The sequence below is a fragment of the Plecotus auritus genome (genome assembly GCF_963455305.1).
Source record: "Plecotus auritus genome assembly, chromosome: 1".
NCBI classification, from domain to species: Eukaryota; Metazoa; Chordata; class Mammalia; order Chiroptera; family Vespertilionidae; genus Plecotus; species Plecotus auritus.
The window spans coordinates 49,416,542-49,434,298 of record NC_137770.1 but is presented as its reverse complement, the minus strand read 5'-3'; the positions used below and the strand labels follow the sequence as shown (position 1 = coordinate 49,434,298).

Here is a 17,757-nt window from a genome sequence, read left to right as displayed (position 1 = left end):
TTGCCAGTCCTGGGAGACCAGGAAAGACTTTATAGCATCAGAAAACAACATATCTGGACCAGAACAACTCACTGCACCCACCTGGCTATGAATGGGCACTGAGCCTCTGCTTCCTCGTCTGTAAAATGACTGGGAAGTGGGAATGCAGGGAGGAACATGAGACTGCATCACTTAAACGGCCTGTCACTCAACCCCCTGCACCCTGACCTCCCACCACAGCGAGACGCAGACAGCATCTGTCCTGCGTTGTGCTATCTTTCAGCTCCATGCTGTCTCTCTAGCTGGGCTGTAGGCTACAGTGGACAGCTTCTGAACCCAACCAGTGCAAAGCTCAGGTGAGTGCCTGGCCCTCTGAGACCCGTGCCTTACCTCTCCCAGTGGCTGCACACGTTGGGGTCCTCGGGGTTCAGAGAGAGTACGGTTTGCAGGAGGGAGAAGACAATGAGCCCTGCCACTGAGCGTGCCATCCCGGGCCCTGTGCAGGAGAACAAAGGGGACAGCGACATTAACTAGCCAGAGTTCCTGGGCATCTGTTTGGCGCTGAGACTTCTCACATGAAGCGGCTAAGCAGACGAAGTTTCCCATCATCAGTGCGCGATGAACACTGACATTTTTACATTTGCAGTTTTTGACTAATGCAGTAACACTTCACGGGTTCTGAGTAACCAAGGAGTAGGAAGCCTGACTCAGGGAAAAGTCAAAATCCCAAGCCAGGGCATCTGAGAGGGCTTCGGATTACGGACTGCTTTGAAAGTTAGAGACCTTCTCCCCAGAAAAATGCCCCCACACATTTGGCTATGATTTCAGGGTGTGCTCAGGCCCATGAGCCCAATCTTGGACCAAGAGCCCTGATTTAACTACTTTACAGGCAACACCCTCCCTCTGTCCTTTTCTCCCTCAGCTTTGATGTTCTTTGCCCACTCACTTCCTCTCCCTACACCCCCTCCTGCCATGAAGAAAGAGAAGAAAGGTGGCTGGTGTGGCCCTGGGGGAGCTTCCAGGCAGCTCTGGTCAAGCAAGCCACCCAGAGCCGCGTCTTGCTTCTCTGCTCCTACGGGATATAAAGCCGCTGCAGCCAGAGTGACGTAAGTTACAGCACGTGGTTCCCACCATTCCGTGAAGGGCTTGGGCAGCTTGGTAGGGGGCTTCCAGGAAGCAGTTTGTTGAGCTCCATCCAGGCCCCTGAGGTGACAGGTGTTAAGTGTGCCTGCAAAGAATGCCAACCCCCTTGTCCCCAACAAAGGACTCCTCACAGAGAACCATTGAGGTGGGAGTGGCTGAAATGACCCCTGAGAACTCCCCAAGGGTTCCCACCGAGTGGGGGTGCAGGGGGCTCCAGAGCCACCTCAGAGGACCTGGAATCCCTATGTGCTCATACATCGGCTATAGAATAAAGGGACACCATGACTCAGAAGGATGGCAACATTTTTCATGTGTACACAGATGCTATCATGATTTGATTAGAAGCTTTACTGAATTCAGAGTAGCTTTTCTTCTCAACCAGACACACTAAAAAAATGCAACTTCTATCAACTGGGGGGAAGGGATGGTATTAAAAATATGTTGACATTGGAAAGGGGTCCCCAGCTTGAAAGGAGGTTGAGCTTACAGATGAGGAAGCATCCCCCTCCTTGGGACAGAGAAGAGGGACATGGATGATGCACACATCCCCTTTAGTACACAGAGGGAAGCTAAATGGAGCTCCTGTCTTCCTGAAAGGCTAGCCGCTCTCCTCCCCATCCCCAATATGTCCTTGTTCAACTCTTTCTTACCAGCTCCTTCAAAGATAAACAAATGTCACCAATTCTGTAAAGCCATGGGGGTCCAAATTAATGATTAATGAGGTTTCTCTCTCTATTTAAGATCTGGAAATAATCTGGCTAAATGTATTCTGAAAACCAGTTAGGAGACAGAAAAGGGATCCTGGTGTTTCTGCTCAATATGCAGAGTCTGGGAGTGGGCAAGCCACAGCCACACCCATCTCCCCCCACCCCCCATCCTGGTCCTCAGAGACCTAATCCCACCTCTGCAGCTCGCCCTTCACAAACTGGAGTCTACAGGTTATTTCAACCCTTCCTCCTCAAAGAGGAGGAGATACCGCCGGGCTGCCGTCTTCCTCGCCTGTTTACTTGCCAACGTGTCTGTGAGCATCTTGAAGGTGGGGTCAGGTCCTAAGCTGAAATAGTCAATTCCTTTCGGGAACTGATTTTAGAAAAAGACATGTCACTGAGGCAGAGTGAAGGGCAGACACAAAGGAGCTGCTCCCACATGGAGGCAACTCATGGCCATTAACTTTAACGGGGCTTCCCGGGGCTCTCCGAAGATGGATCTCAAAGACATATATGCTTATGCGCTGACTGAGGGAAAATCAATCCTGCCACAGCGGTTATTAGGCTGACTCCATTCGGAGTGACAGAGGTTAACGTATCGAGCACCATCCGATTTAGGACATTAATAATTAAATAAGAAAATGCCCCTGTTCCTCTGCAGAGGAGGAGAACATGTAAGTAGATCAGGGGGTTCCCTTCCCTCTTGGCCATGCTCCCTGCATATTAAGCAGTAGAGGAAGGGAGCAAAGTTCCAGAGGTGGAGAAATGTCTTCCCCCACGGAGGAGTGTGTGTGCTTTACCCCTGATGAACTGCACATGGGGATCAGAGGGGAGAGAAGGTAGCCAGGAGGTGAGTCTCTCACACCTGCCCATGGGTATAGTCAGTCTGCACACTTGCCATGGCCTGAACTGATCAGCTGAGGGTTCCTGGAGTGGCACCTTCCCGGCCAGGGCTATGCTGCGGAGGACACAGGAATAACACGTGCCAGCTACAGTCTATTTGAGGAGACTAAAGCAGCTGGTGGTTCAGTCACACTGTGGAGTGGATGGGACTAAAGATGGACAGAATATGGAAAGGTAGAGGGTCAAAAAAGGGAATTTCCAGGGCAGGCACAGGTCCTGGCAAGCGTGTGGAGGCAGGACTGTGCAGGCAGAGCTGGAGGGCCTGGGCAGCAGAGGGCTGCACTGCAGAGCTGTGGTGGGAAACACGGAAAACTGTGGGAGGCAGTTCCAGAATTGGGTTCAATGGGACACCAGGCCCGAGGGATATTGATAGAAATCTCCCAGACAAAGGTTTCCATGAGTGACTACGTTCAGGAGATGCTGCATGCTCTGTCCTCACTTTAAATAGCCTCATGTGTCTGAGCGTACCTCAGGCTCCGAGAAGCCTTGAAGCAAAGACCTCCTTTATTCCCGTAGAACTCTTTCTAGTGACCATGCTATGAGCAGAGGTCCTCCATCAAGCTCAAGTCTGAAGGAAGGCCTAGTCCTGTCAATCTGCATCCTTAGAGTTTATTCCAACACTTGAGGGCCTCTGGGCCTGGCAAGTGGTGTTGAAGGGAATCTGCCAATGGGTAGTTAAGAGACACTGACATTTATGGCAAAGAATCCCTCCTCCCCGCCTGGGCCTTGGACCTTTCCAGATTCTGTCCATCTTTCCATTCCTGAGCAGATCTTAGAGATGAGGGCCTTGCCTTCTGCTTGGACCCCCATCACTAGCACCTGTAGAGTCCAGCCTGTCTTTCTGATGGCAGCACACACCTGGCCAGACACCAGCTGCTCACATTAGCCAAGATGCATAAAACTGGGGCAGAGGGCAGACAGACAAACAGATGGCCTCTGCCCTGGGATCCATTGTTATGACCTCACAGTCCATCTGTGCAAAATTCCTCTCCCACCTGCTTCACTTCTGCCACCTGCCTAGTCCTCCGGACTGTGCCAAAATCTTCGACACTGGAGCCTGGTCCACATACCTAGAACCTGCTCTCTGTTCATCCCGGTCTCCTCCAGGGAGCCCTTCCTTCTCAACAAACTTGCATTAGTGGCAGTGGTCAGCACTATTTTATGGGCCTTGGGAGGTTTCCATTCACACAAAACTGGGGAACCAATTGGTAATGGCTTTTTGGACTGCTTTGCTGAGAAATGGGGCTGAGTGGGAAAGCATGCCATGATTGATTAGTAATGCCTGTGGTGGGCACTGGATGGGAGGGGGACACACAGGTGCCATGCACTTGTCCTTCCTGTCCTACGTTGCTGAACAGTTGTCACTAAGTTTGGAAATTGTTCCTCTCCTCTATGAATCATCTAGATGTGGCCTCAGCTCTCTGGCTGGCCTTAGAACCTGCCATCACTTTCCTTCTCTTGGTACCACTGACCACACTTCACAAGGACAGGGATTTTGGTCTTTTATGTTCACTGCTGTCATCAGCACCCAGAGCGCTGTCTGCCACACTGCTGGTGCCTGGCCTGACAGAAGCCACTAAAGACCTGTCCCAACAGCAGGTCATCCTGCTTGTGTCAGGCCAGACACAAGTGATGTGACTGATCCTGAGGCTTGGGGTGTCTGAGAGGTCAAGGAGGTGGTTGGCTATAGATGGTTCATATAGGAGAGGAAGAATTTCCAAAGTTAGTGACAACTGCCCAGCAACATAGACAGGTATGACAAGTGCATGGCACCTGTGTGTCTGTCTCCCAGCCAGTGCCCAAGACAGGCATTACTAGTCAATTGTGGCACACTTTCCCACTCAGCCTGTTTCTCAGCATAGAATTATTCCAAGCAGTCATCACCAATTGATCCGCAGTGTTGTGTGTGAGTGGAAACCTCCAAGGGCCCATAAAATAGTGCCTGACCACTGCCACCCTAGCACGAATGCACATTTGTTGAGAAGAAAGAGCAAACCAACTCCTCAACCTCTCAGACATCCCACGCCTCAGGATCAGCCACATCGCTTGTGTCTGGCCTGACAGAGGCCACAGGTCATACTGCAGGGGGCATTCCACACTGAGTTAACATTGCACCATGGAGATACCAATGCATTGGCAATGGATACAGAGGGCACAGTGACATCCTGATAGTGATTCAAAGACTCCCGCCCGGGCCACCCCACCAGCACTGGGATACGCCTGCCCAGGAACCAGCACAAGGCGGGCATTGAAGCCCACTCAATACCTCAAGCTGCAACTGGGGGCTGACTGGTGTTCCAAGCGCCTCATGAAAAGGCGCTTTCAGGCCCGGAAAGCAACAGAGGCAAAACCCAAACTGGGACCAAAAGAAAGGTGGGGGGTGGGGGACAGGGAGGGGACCGGGGACGGGTTGCTCAAAATCCTCCAAGCATGTGAGTGTACATAGAGATTTCTATCTTCTGTTTATAGAACACACACACACACACACACACACACACACACACACACACACACACATGCACGCACACACACGCACACACACACACACACACACGCGCGCGCGCGCACGCACACACACACACACCTCTTTTTTTTTTCTGAATAAAACAAGAGCCAAGTTTGCTGGTAATGGGGCAATGCCCTTGTCCTTCATCTGCCTGCTGCGCTCTCAGCTGGCTCCCGTCCCCAAGCCCCTCTCTGTTCGCTGGCCTTGCTGGGGTCTGATTAGCGTGAGATGAAAGAGGAGCCACGATCAGCCCATAATTAAGAGGCTTTACCCTTTGCCTTGATGAAGCCTCTAGCCTCCCAGCAGTCCCACCAGGGGCCAGGTTTATGTGGAACGCTTTCTAATCTTCCTGCACTTAAGAAAAAAGTTTTAAAAATAAATCCACAGCTCTTAATCTCCTGAAGAGTGATTCCCTGACCGCAGGAACACATCCCAGAGCCAAAGTGGAGGCCCTGCCAGGTGCCTGCCCACTAGATAAATCAGAGGGGATTGGAGTCCCCTCCGAAGACATGGTAAATGTCCTCCTCTGAGCCTGGGCTCCACCACCCTGATAAATTCTGCTTTCTCCTTGGCCAGGGAAGCCTCGGGCTGCAAATCCTAAAAATGGCACCATGGAGGCCTGCAGCACCCATTAATCAGGGTCAAAAGACTGCCCTGTCCCCTGCACCCTCACCCCTGCAGAGAACAAGCGGTGGGCTGATTCCCAGGGCAGGCTAGACGCAAAGGTGTAGAAACCACTAAACTAATAAAGAAACCCCGCCTTCCCCCTTTATGCACAACCTCTAGGTTCTGAGCCATCAACCCTCCCCTTCCCGAGGCGGAAGCAGCTGTACCCCCAGCCTCCAGCCCCTCCAAAGATGAGGAGAAAACTTATCTGTGCTCTTAGGCCATTCCATTTCTTGCAAAGCAATTATCTTCATCTTTCCATTTCTTTGCAAATCAGGGCACACTCAGCTGGCCTGGCCAACCCCAAGGCTGCCTGTCCCTCCCCCCAACCCAGCCATCTCCAGGCCTGTCAGCTTCCCTCTCCCATCCCTGCCCGGGGCTGCAGGGTTCTGAGATTATGGGAATCCCTCACACCCTGGCACTAAATCATGGCCACATCCATACAACCTCCCAAGACAAGTCAGTCACTCCGGCCACGCAGCCCCCTGGGGATTAGTCCCCATTTCTTCCCACTGTGAACAAACATTTCTCAGAACACCGTGCCCATAAGGGAAGAGAGCACTGAGGGATGGGCCCAGGGGAACCAATCACCCATCACTGCAAGGTCAAGTCTCCCACCTAGGCTGGACTGTGAGAACAATGGGCTGGACAGCAAGCCATGTGCTCTCAGAGCTGGACCAGGACAGACCTGGAGCATTGACTGCCCAATGCTTTGACCCACAGGAGGGAAAACTGCCCCCAGATCGCATGGCACATTGGTGGCAGGGCTCATGTGAAGGGAATGGTGGACTCAGACTCAACTGGGCGCAAATCCTGACTCTGTCTTACTGGCTACATAACCTGGACAAAATCATTTACCTGCTCTGGGTCTGGTGCTACACTAGAAGGGACTTAGTAAATTATTAGTTTCCTTCTGACTCACATTCCCCACCTCAAAGACCCTCCAAGCCCTATAATTCTGACTTCTAGTATTGCCAGGAAAGGCGGAGGGGAGCTAAGGGGGGGGAGATATTAATGGAAAAATCCTCTGCTGGAAAACCTAGTCTTGGCCATATGGTGACTCCTGGTCTTAACAATTATCAAGACCAGTCTCATCTTTCATCCATCCACTCAGCAAACATTTATTGAACACGAGCCAGTCCCTGTGGACACAAAGATGACTCGAGCAGGGCCCTGCCCCAAGACCCCCAAGTACCTGCCGGAGGGTGGGTGGGAATGCCGGGAGAGGGCAGCAAACCCAGGAGGTGGCTTATTTCAAAGCAGGAGGCCTTTCCCAGCAGGAAGCCTCTGACAAGTGTGATGGGAAATCAGAGACCTTTGCAGAATCGATGCTTAACATCCCGCAGGACCTTCCCAGGTAAGTCTGGCCCATCTCTATTTCAGCTGCCTCTGAAGCTACTCTTGATCAGGCAGCTGCTTCTGAAGGTAGAGCAGCCCATTCACTAGCTCCATTCTGCCAGGGCTCAAAGCAGCTGTATGTTCCTCTCTCCCCTGGGTCTTCCACCCTGACTCCCACCTCAGCTCAAGAGCAGTTTAGCTTCCCATGGTCCCAATTCTTCCTCTCTGTCACTAACTTGCTGTGTGACCTGGGAAAGATTGCTTTCCCTCTCTGATCTTCTCTCTCTCTCTGCTTGTCTCCAAGACTGGGGTCAGACGGAATCGTCTCTTGGACCCTCCCCGCATTCCAAGCTCACCTACAATGTGTTGCCCTTTCCTGCCCTTCCCCTCCTCACATTCTTTTCTCTCTTCACCCTCCTCCGGAGTTGCCCCATCTCCCAGGAGCAAGGAGATAAAGTAGAAGGTGCAGGAGAACTGGATTCTAGTCTTGGATCCTGGAGAGCTCATTTCACTGCTCTGAGCCTTCTTTTCCTCTTGGACTACACGAGAAGGAGGGGAGAACCACAGATTCTCGTGAGGATCGCTGCAGCCCAGGACCAGAAATGCAGGTATCAGCAGCACGGTGATGGTTGGGACCCTTAGTCCTGCCCACCTCTCTGTGCAATCCTCAGCATCCTTTTGAAGACTGGCCTCTAGTATTGTCCTCTATTCCCACCCAGTGTCCACACCAGGGCAGCCTCTGTCCCATCACACGTCAGGAACCACCTACCACCAGTCAGGAGCCAAACATGAGGGCTTGGCTGTCAGCCGCAGGCATGGCATCAGATCAGGGCCACCTCTCCAGGTTTCCTTCTGGAACTTTCCATATGCATGTAGGCCAGGAGATTCTGAAGCCAGACTCCAACTGTCCCAAAGCCTGAAAGGCCCTACGCCTGCGCACTGGTAGTAAAAATGTGCGTCATTGTGCTCTGGAAAGCAGCCTGGCGGCCCATAGCAGCACGTTTTAACACGTTAAGTGCCCAGTCAGTCACCAGTGACTGACACTATACTTTCCGTCTGGAAGACAAAACAGGCTGGGCACTTAACGTGTTAATGTATATCTCTCACCCAGAGCATTCACTGCTGCAATTCAATTTTTAAAAATAAACCAAGGCCAAGGATAGGTACAAAAATATTTGCTGCATCATCCTACATAATAAAAGCCTAATATGCAAATTGACCAAACAGCAGGACGACTGGTGGAATGACTGGTGGCTATGACGTACACTGACCACCAGGGGGAAGACACTCAACGCAGGAGCTGCCCCCAGCCCACAGGCCCCAGGCCAGCCAACGCAGGTGCCAGCGGGGTCCCCGATTGCCCCGCCAGTCTCCCCACAGAGGGAGGCGACTGGCGGCAGCGGAGGGTGGTGCCAGCGAGCAGGCCGCACCAAGCCGGCCAAGGCGGGCGCCAGTGAGGGCCCTCTGATCGCCCCAATGGTCACCCCAGAGATTGGCCCTGATCGCCAGCCAGGACTAGGGACCCTACCCATGCACGAATTTCATGCATCAGGCCTCTAGTCTCTTAATAAAGAGGTATTAGTTGTAGCATTGAAACAACCTAAATGTCTAAATCAGTGGGGGCCTTGCTAAATAAATTCCACCATCTTATATAATAAAAGCCTAATATGCAAATTGTCCCCTCAGGCGGTCTTTCGACCGAGAGTTCCACCACTCACTATAACATGCACTGACCATCAGGGAGCGGCGCGGAACATGACAGGCTGTGACCTCTCACCGGCTACCTGGCGGTGGGGTGATGGGGACGGAGGTGCGGTGAGAATGCAGGGTGTCTGCCAAGCTCGTTCTCACTCCCCCTGCTACACTCCCCCGGGACGCCAGGGCTCGCATGACAGGGAAGCCCCCACGCTCAGGTGCCGGGTGCCTGCGAGGAGCCCGCCCTGCACCCACACGACGTCTTCTGGGTGAGCCAGGCTGCAGCCGCCGGGACTGTAGGGACCGGTTGGGCTCCCCGTGGGTTCGTGCAGGAGCCGGTCTGCGAGGCCAGCTGGAAGAGAGCATGCTGCCTGTCTGGCTTCTGTGTGGTGCCGCTGGGCAGCCCAGAGACCCACACTGCACCCCAGCCTGCAGCGTCTGGCCACCCTCACCACATCTCTCTGTGGGGACTAGGGCGCTGTGACTCAGGTGGAGGGGGTGTGTGGTGGCACGGGGGCCCAGGTGCTGTCCAGGGCCCAGAGGTCAGCTGGGACCTGCCCTTCCACACCAGATGCTCACGCTTTGATAGACAGCCAGGTCTAGGGACCGCACCTGTGCACGAATTTTGTGCACTGGGCCTCTAGTGTGTACATAACCAAATAGTAGGCAAACATTAAAAATACTGATGTGTGGAAAATACTGTATGTCATCTTTGGAGCAGGGGGCAGAGGGGACAATATATAGGACTTGTGTTTCCTAAGTCAAACTATTATGTTGCTGTATTAGTGTTTCTTACAATGAGCATTATTATCACTATAATCGGAAAAGCAAAAATATTTTAATATACGTTAAGTTCATTGACATGGAAAGATGACCCTGATGTATTACATGAAAAGTACATGTCACAAAACAGCAGAAACATTATGATCACATTTATATAAAACTAGAGGCCCAATGCATGAAATTCGTGCAAGAGTAGGCCTTCCTTCCCCCAAGCTGCCGGCACCGGCTTCCCTCTGGCACCTGGGACCCGGGCTTCCCTCATAGCCCCGAGTTCATCTGGAAGGTCGTCCAGAAGGACATCCGGAAGGATGTCCAGTCTATTTCGCATATTATGCTTTTATTATTATAGATGTTGTGTGTGTGTGTGTGTGGAGGGGAGGGGGGGGGCATTGAGAGAGAGTAAGCATGAACAGAAAGATATATGGAAAGATATTAAAAATGCTAACACAGATACCTGGGTGATGATATTTCAGGTGACTGACTTTCCTCTCTACACTCCCGTATTTTATGTTTTCTATGATGAGCTGGTCTCAATTTTAAATCTGAAAAACCACAATAAAGACATCTTCATTTTGAAAACAAAAAGACAAAATATGGGCAGCTCTTCCCCAGCTTACCCTCCTCCCAGCCCAGATTCTCCCTCACTGTTCCTTGGGGTGCATTTTCCCAAACAGCAGGGATTCATTAAGCCCTAAGCCTGCTGCCTCTAGGGACATGGGCCACTTTATGGTACTTCCCAGGTGGCTCTTGGAGCCACCAAGCTGGGGGGACATTCCCAGCACAACTGTGTGGCATGTGTCCATGCAGCGATTGTATCCATGCTGTGATGGGAAACATTATGTCACTTCAAAGACCTAAAATGATCTTACGACATGGAAAAATGTATGGATAACGTACGGTTTTGTCAGTCTATTCAGTAAAATAAATGAACCAGGTATTCCGATTTTAAAAGAAATTTATTGCAGCCCTTTGTCAATGACACTGATGAGTCCTGGCTCGCAGCCCAGTCAAGGCAGTGTGGGTGCTTCGCCTCACTCCAGGGCTCATTCAGTCACCTGCACCCCACAGGCTCGGCTCCTCCAGGGGTAACAAGCACCTGGAACCCGGACTCAGTTCCTGAGTCCTAATCCCAGTCCTGTCTCTGACCAATTGTGTGGCCTTGGGCGGGTCACTCAACCTCTGGGAGTCCCAGTGTCCTCCTCTGTAAAGTGGGAATATAAGGAAATCTGACTCACAGGGTCCTAATAACCCAGAGATGAGGACAAGGAGAAGGACCTATAAACAGTAAACCACTGCACAAATATGGTCATTGATCTTCGTGCTGGTGGCTGGGGGGTGTGCTACAAACACTCCTGGGGTGTGGGGGAGCCTACACAGAGAGAGCACACGTTTATTAGTGTCCTCCAATAAGAACTGCCTCTTTGGGGTAAGGACACATCTGCCAAGAGTAAAAGGAACTGAAGATGAATTTTAATAAGTTTGTGATGTAGCCCAGCTGACCCACAGGCTAAGCTAGCGATGATTCCAAGTCTGAAACCAGCGCCTAATTTGGCTGCATCTCTGGCCTAGGCTGTGTCTGACAACCACCTCCACAGCCACATGCATTTGCAATAAAACAGTTCCTCGGAGCTGTCTCCTGCAGGAGCAAGAGGTTCACTCACCTTCCAGGATTTCAGCACCCCTTCCCCCACCCCCAAAGGAAGGAGCCACGAAAACAGCACTGTGGCAGGTAAAACCTGTCCCTCTCTCCGCGGGTTTAATTTGCAGAATGGCACACAGCTCCCAGATTCATTGTGTTCCTGGCCTGATTATTCGTTGTTTATTTCGGTATTTTCCAGGAAATTGTTCATTGAGGATAAAAGCACCTGCTTACTGTAAGAGAACATTACACAAAGACTCTGGCATGGGGGCCCGGGAAGAACATTAATTAATGAAGTGAAACCGAACAAACATGCTATAAATTATAGGTCTAAAAAGAAATGTCTGGCATTTAGTGGATTATGATAGAGGGCTGAAATAAAACGTCATATTTTAAGACCACGGTGGTGTTTAAGAAAAAAAAAAAAACATGGGAGGGAAAAAAAATTTACACAAAGGTGGCAGTGGTAACGATCTATTTCTGGAGCAACTAAAGCCTGTGCTTCCATTAAGAGAATTATAAATCAATTCTGTTTTGTCTGGGGGCCTTTACGCACGGTGTGTGCTAAATGAAAAAGCTTAACATGTCAGAGCAGCTCCTTAGGAGGGAGCGTGGAGCAATGCGACTATGGCCTTCAGGCCCGAGAGAGGCCCTGCAGGTTATGAGGAGGAAGTGAGGAAGATCTGCGTCCAGTCGCTGAGCTGGGCCCAGCTGGCAAAGGCCATCCTGAGCACCAGTGTCCAAGAAAAACATGTAGCCAAATCCCAAGGAACGGGGACGCCACAGAACCAGCTGGCCACACCCACTGGCGCCAGTCAGGCTTGGTTCTCACTTGGTGTTTTCCGCCCCAGGGCCGGTGAGACTTTTTATCCTGTCCTAAAAAGCAGTTTCCAGGGCTAGCTTCTTTTTTGATAATTTACTCAGCTTCATTCCCCTCACTTCCTACCCACTGCTGAACAAGGACAAGGCCTTTAGCGACGATGACCCTGAAATCATGCAGACTCCTGGTAAATCCTGGAGACTGGGTCCCACTCATCACAGCCCACTTACCAAGCAGGAAAGGAAAAGGGCACAGTTGCAAAAGGGTTTTGGTAGCAGATGTTGGAACCACAGAAAGGTCTTCGCTGCTTAACTCCCAACGCAACAGGAAACTCAGAAATCTGAACCTCCCATTCCTCAAGGCAGAATGGAGGTGGGCAGGTTCCTCCGATGGCTCCAGCTCCTCCGGGTTGCTTCCTGCCCTTTCCCCAGGCGGGCTTGGCTGGTGAGGCACTAACCTTCCTTATCCTGAATCACCCATCTGTCGAAAACAGGAAGCTTGTGCCAAGTCTAAACCATGCCTCCCCAACGTTCTAATTCTGTAGTGTGCCCACAAATTTCTAAATTTGCCATAACACGTACGGAGACTCAATGGGGTAGGAAGAACAGGAGGCAGGCCAGGAGCTTGCTACACCATGGCAGGCCTGTGACACACAGACAGTTGGCTGTGCCAAGAGGGGGAGAAGAAAGAAAAGGAGAGTGAGGTGGGTAGGAGTTGGGTTGGGGCGGGGGGAGGCTGGCACTGAAAGTTTGAGCTCCAGGGTGCTAATGCCGTCGTCAGTACCTTGGGAGCATTTACTAAGAATGCCCTGTTAATATGCCTTGTTGGATGAGAACCTGGGTGTGGACTGAGTCAAAGAGTGAACATTCAGTTCACTCACCAACTGGGGAGCAGCTCACTGAGTGCCGGAGGAGAGCAGGAAATGAGTGGTGCCCGGGAGCCTGCCCTGTGCCAGGCACCTGGCCCATCTCACTCATTCCTCCCGTGGCTCTTGGAAGTAGGTATTATGATCTCCATTTGCAGGTGATGAAACAGAGGCTCACAGTGTGGAAGTGGATGAACTAGATCTGAACTCAGGACTACCTGCTTGCCCAGCACTATGCTTCCAGGTGTGTCTTTGCCCTTCAGACGCAAGAGCTTGTGTGTGTGTGCGTGTACCCATGCACGTGCCGTGTATGGCATGTTGGGGAGGGACAGGGTCATCTCCTTGGACCAGAGCTTCCTCCATGCTCACTAAATTTGAGCAGAGGAAGAGGAGATGCTGTGCTCTTGTGAGAAAGGATTGGCTTCAGCTAGCTGTGCGACCTTGGGCAAGTCTCCTGTCCCCTTGGCGTTTCACTGTCCTCTATTAGCTGCGAGGAAGCCTTTCTTAGCCAGGGTTCCTCATCTGGACCACAGAACCCGGAAAATGATGCAGTGACTATTTTCTCAACTCTCCCAAGGAGGGTACATGACTCGTACCATTCTAGATGTTCAGGAAAAGCCAATCTATGGCATTCAGTGGACAGCATATGGCAAAAGGGCTGAATTCCCTCCTGAACCTGGCTGAGAAGGTACTAACTGGTCTTTAGGGCCCCTGTGGCCCTGTCATCAGGAGGTGGGTGGGCAGGGTGCGTGCCTCCGCTACAAGAACTGGACGGGGCGACATTCCTGAGCAGAGCCAAGGTTGCAGATGAGGATACCGGTCACCCTGGACCAGATTATCTAAAATGACAGTGTCCTCTGTATGTATTTCCCTGTGTCATCCCTTAACCTAGCTACCACCTTTAAATGTGCCAATCTTGCCTCAGCTGTGCTTTGAGGAATCAAGGGAAAAGCTGGGGACAGATCTTTAAGGGGGTAAGCCCTACCCCTCACACTCTACCTTTAAGGCTAGCTGAATAGTGGGTGGGGATGGGGGGGGGGAGGAATAGCAATAATTGGCAAGAGATCTGAATGGGATCAATAATGAAGCACATGATCCCCCTCCCCCCTGCACCTCTCCTACCCTCAGAGGAGTGGCATTTATTTTGTTACAGAAGGCGGCAGTTCCCCAACAAGACAGAGCAGTCATTTGTGCCCCAGGAGCGAGCAAGGCCCACCCCATTCCTGCCCCACACAGAAAATAGTCTAATAAGTGAGAGCACTCCTAGGCCCTCCTCACCTTCAGTTCTGCTCGGGAGCCCCCAGAGGTGGGGGTGGGTCCAAGGCAATGGGAAGGTGCAGTGCACTGTGGAATTCTGCAGCCACCTCCCACGGTTCTCAAGAAACATCGGGCTCAGCAGAAGCCCTGGCAACATCTTTGCATCAAAAAGGACACATCTAGACAGGTGCATGCCAGACTCTGGATCACTCCACAAAGTGGAGATGAGGCCAAAATCACCCCGAGGCAGGAAGGCAGAGGCGACATTTATTTCAACCCAATTTCACCTGCTGTGATGCAGTCACTAACACCAAATGGTAGAGCCGTGCAGCGCTGTGCCGAGGACTATAAATGTGGGACGTGCGAGTGAGCGAGTGCGGCCCACAGCCGGGCGCAGCTGCCATGAGGAGACAGAATCTGCTGACGAGGCTGCCTGCAGGTCTGAGGACAGCCTGAGCTGAGCGCCTGAGACAGGCCAGGGACAGAGACACCCAGAAACAGGTCTCTCACCCCAGTTCTTCCGATAATCAGCTGTGTGACTCTAAATGAGCCACTCACCGCTCCAGGCTGCCTCCAGACGAGGAGGAGCTAGAATCACTTCGCAAGTGGGTGGTCTCCCTGAGCAGAGGGCGGGGGCGTAAAGGCCTAAGTTGGAGCTTTCTAGCATCACCCACCAGCCATAGGACCATGGGACGACTCCTGGCTTCTCTGAGCCTCGGTTTCCCATTTATAAAAAGACGGTGACTGACAGTCCTGTCATTTTAGAGCCCAACTTGGGTTCTAGCTAAGGTCTGCCACACGCTTCCGAGTTCTACAACAGTGGTCTCTGCAGCAACAGCGATGAAAGGGAAAAGGGCTCCCTCTCGGGGCCCTCCGCAGCTGGCACAGAGCCGATGACTGGACCGAGCAGTGTCTGTTTTTTCGTGAGGGATCCGAGGCTGAGAGGAAAGAGACCTGCCCAAGGTCACACAGCTGGTAGAACTGACTTCAAATCCTATTCTTTGGGCCCCCAAACCCACTGCCCCCCCCCCCCCCACTCCGCCATACTTTCAGAAAAGATAGGGCGGCCGGTGAGTCGAGGGGAGAGAAGGATGGTGAGGTCCACCTGGGACACACTGGATTCTAGGTACCTCGAATCTACCAGCCTCTCAGTCAAACCCGTGTCTGCTGCCTTTCCAGCCCACTCACCCAGCCTATCCTCAGGGGGTTTCCTTCCCTCGGGGGCAGAGAGGACTGCTGGTCGCTGGCGAGGGTCTCTCCCTGTCACCTGCAGCTTCCAGAATTTAACTTTCTAGGCTAGGAAGCCACAGCCTGGTCCCACTCTTTTCTCGCTGCCCTGCTTTTCGGACCCTCAGAAGCCATTTTCCCTGGTCCTCTCTCCCAGGACTGGCAATCCCTCACCTTCTCATGGGCTTGTGACAAAGCATGTCCTTATCCACTGTCTCGTTTGATCCTAGAAGAGCCAGTTAGAGCTGAGAACCCTGAGGTGGGACTCGGGGTGGGGTGAGGAGGGGCCCGAAGTTTCAGTAGCAAAGTGGGGCTGGGTGGCACAGTACAGAAGGCTGGCAATAGGCGCCTCACCCTTTCCTCTGGCACCTCCTCTGTCCCTAGGAAACGGCAAAGGCAGAAATGACAGCGCCTGATCAGAGAGCTCAGGGCAGGGCGGCACGCCCCAGGTGGGTGGCAGGCTGGGGAGGCCGCTCCTTCCAGGCAGGACATCTAGCGGCTCCCTCCCAGCACATGCACACGCTAAGCAGGGGTGTCCGCCGTGACTGCACATTAGAATTACCCAGGGACATTTTTAAAAATCTATGCTTGCTATCTCACTCCAGGCCAATTAGAACCAGATTTCTATGTGTGGAGCTTCGGCATGGGTTTAAACCTCCACATTGATTCTGACAAGCAGCCAGGGTTGAGAACCACCCACTAGGACTCCTTGAGAGCAGGGCCGGGGACCCTCATTGAGCGAAAAACCTACCCAGGGGGTGACCTCACCCTTTCTCTGTCTCATTCTCCCTTCTCACTACAGCATACAGGTACCCCTTCTTGACAATATCCTGGTTTTGCCCTGGACTCACAGGTCCCTGCCCCATCAAAGCCATCGGGTGGCAGAAGCAGGGGTCTGCTAAGCTACTAGGGAAGTTGCCTGCGCCTCCAAGAAGCCAGCCAGGCCCAGGTGAACGGAGAAGGCAAAGCTGCTATCCCAGAAATGCCCATCGACCCCTCCCCACGGCACATCTATATGGCAACACACCCAGAGCTGAGGGCCTTGTAGAACCCCCTACCCACCCCAGCACTGGCACAGGTGCCCTGGGCTCCAGTCAACACCACCAGAGCCCAACTATAGACGATGAGTGAGCATACCTTTACCAGCACCCCGATAGGCACCCATGGCCAATCCCATTCCTGGGAAACTCTGTCTTTCTTCTCTTGGCCCATCTCTCTTCTCTAGCTGACGTGCCAGGCACTGGGGGGTGGGGCGGGGGCGGGGGGCAACAGTGAACAAAGTATATCTTTCATACCCACAGAGCTTAGCCACGTGGAAGGAACTGTACTCCCCATTGTACAGGTGGGGGGACTGAGGCTCAAAGAAGAGTGATGGCCCACCCATCACCAGGCGGGGCTGAGCCCACCCAGGTCCTTCTGCATGGTGAGCCCTGCTGGATGACCAGCCCTGGTCCTTTTGTCTAATCCCACTGTGAAAAGCAGCAGGACCCCTTCTGCATGGATGAGAAGCAGAGATCACGTAGAGGGGGCTGGAGCCAAGCGCAGGCTCAGGTCTGAGAGCCTGAGGTCTGAGAGCCTGAGGCCTCCGTCGACCTGCCTTGCCCTCCCTCCCGCTCCCTCCTCTAATGAAAATTCTGAGAGCTGCAATGAAATTCACCTTAATAACGCTCGTTAGAAATATGCTAATAGGAGGAAGCTGATATCATATGCCCTGGAACCCGAAGGGAAGAGGCAAAAAATTCAATATTGAGTTTTGTCTCATTTCAAAGCCACTTTCAAAGTGGCCATAAATCTTCCATGTGACGTGACATAACAAAGAGCTGCCAGCAGCTCGGGTGTTAAAAATTAGCAGTTGCAGGTGCTGAACTGAATGCATTTGACTTTCAAGCCCTCACTACATGGAGAGGGAAGGGGCCAACTAGGTCCAAGGCGTGGGCTGACCTACCCTCACAGCCCGCACCCTGTGGGCCCTGGGGCTGAGCTTGGGGCTGTGAGAGGCTGCAGAATGTGCCAGAAGCATGAGGATCAGGAATCAGCAAGGCTCACCTTGAACCCATGCTGAGATGGGGTTGATCCCCCCTAGGTATGTGGCTCTGGTACAAGTCCCTAATGTGACCAAGCCTCGGTGTCTGGCTGTGAGATTGGCGAGAGCACGTATACATACCTCGGAGGACCACGTGTGGGTGTTGTCTGGCTTATGGCACAGTGGTGTAGAACACGTGCTCTCCC

At 52.5% G+C, this 17,757-nt stretch overlaps 1 protein-coding gene across 11 annotated transcripts in view; it reads right to left on the bottom strand.

Moving 5' to 3' along the window:
- The window catches only part of MEGF11 (multiple EGF like domains 11), a gene marked incomplete at its 5' end in the record, with an annotated part of 349,005 nt that overhangs the window by 232,681 nt on the left and 98,567 nt on the right, over window positions 1-17,757 (bottom strand). For 10 of the 11 annotated variants that reach the window (XR_013960411.1, XR_013960412.1, XM_080664633.1 and 7 more), the window contains one exon: window positions 370-475. Coding sequence is in view for 9 of the 11 variants with exons in the window: in XM_080664633.1 (XP_080520759.1) it covers window positions 370-467 (98 nt within the window). Of the gene's footprint in view, window positions 1-369; window positions 507-17,757 lie in introns of those variants that run through there. The other variant, XM_080664632.1, reaches the window with a different exon arrangement.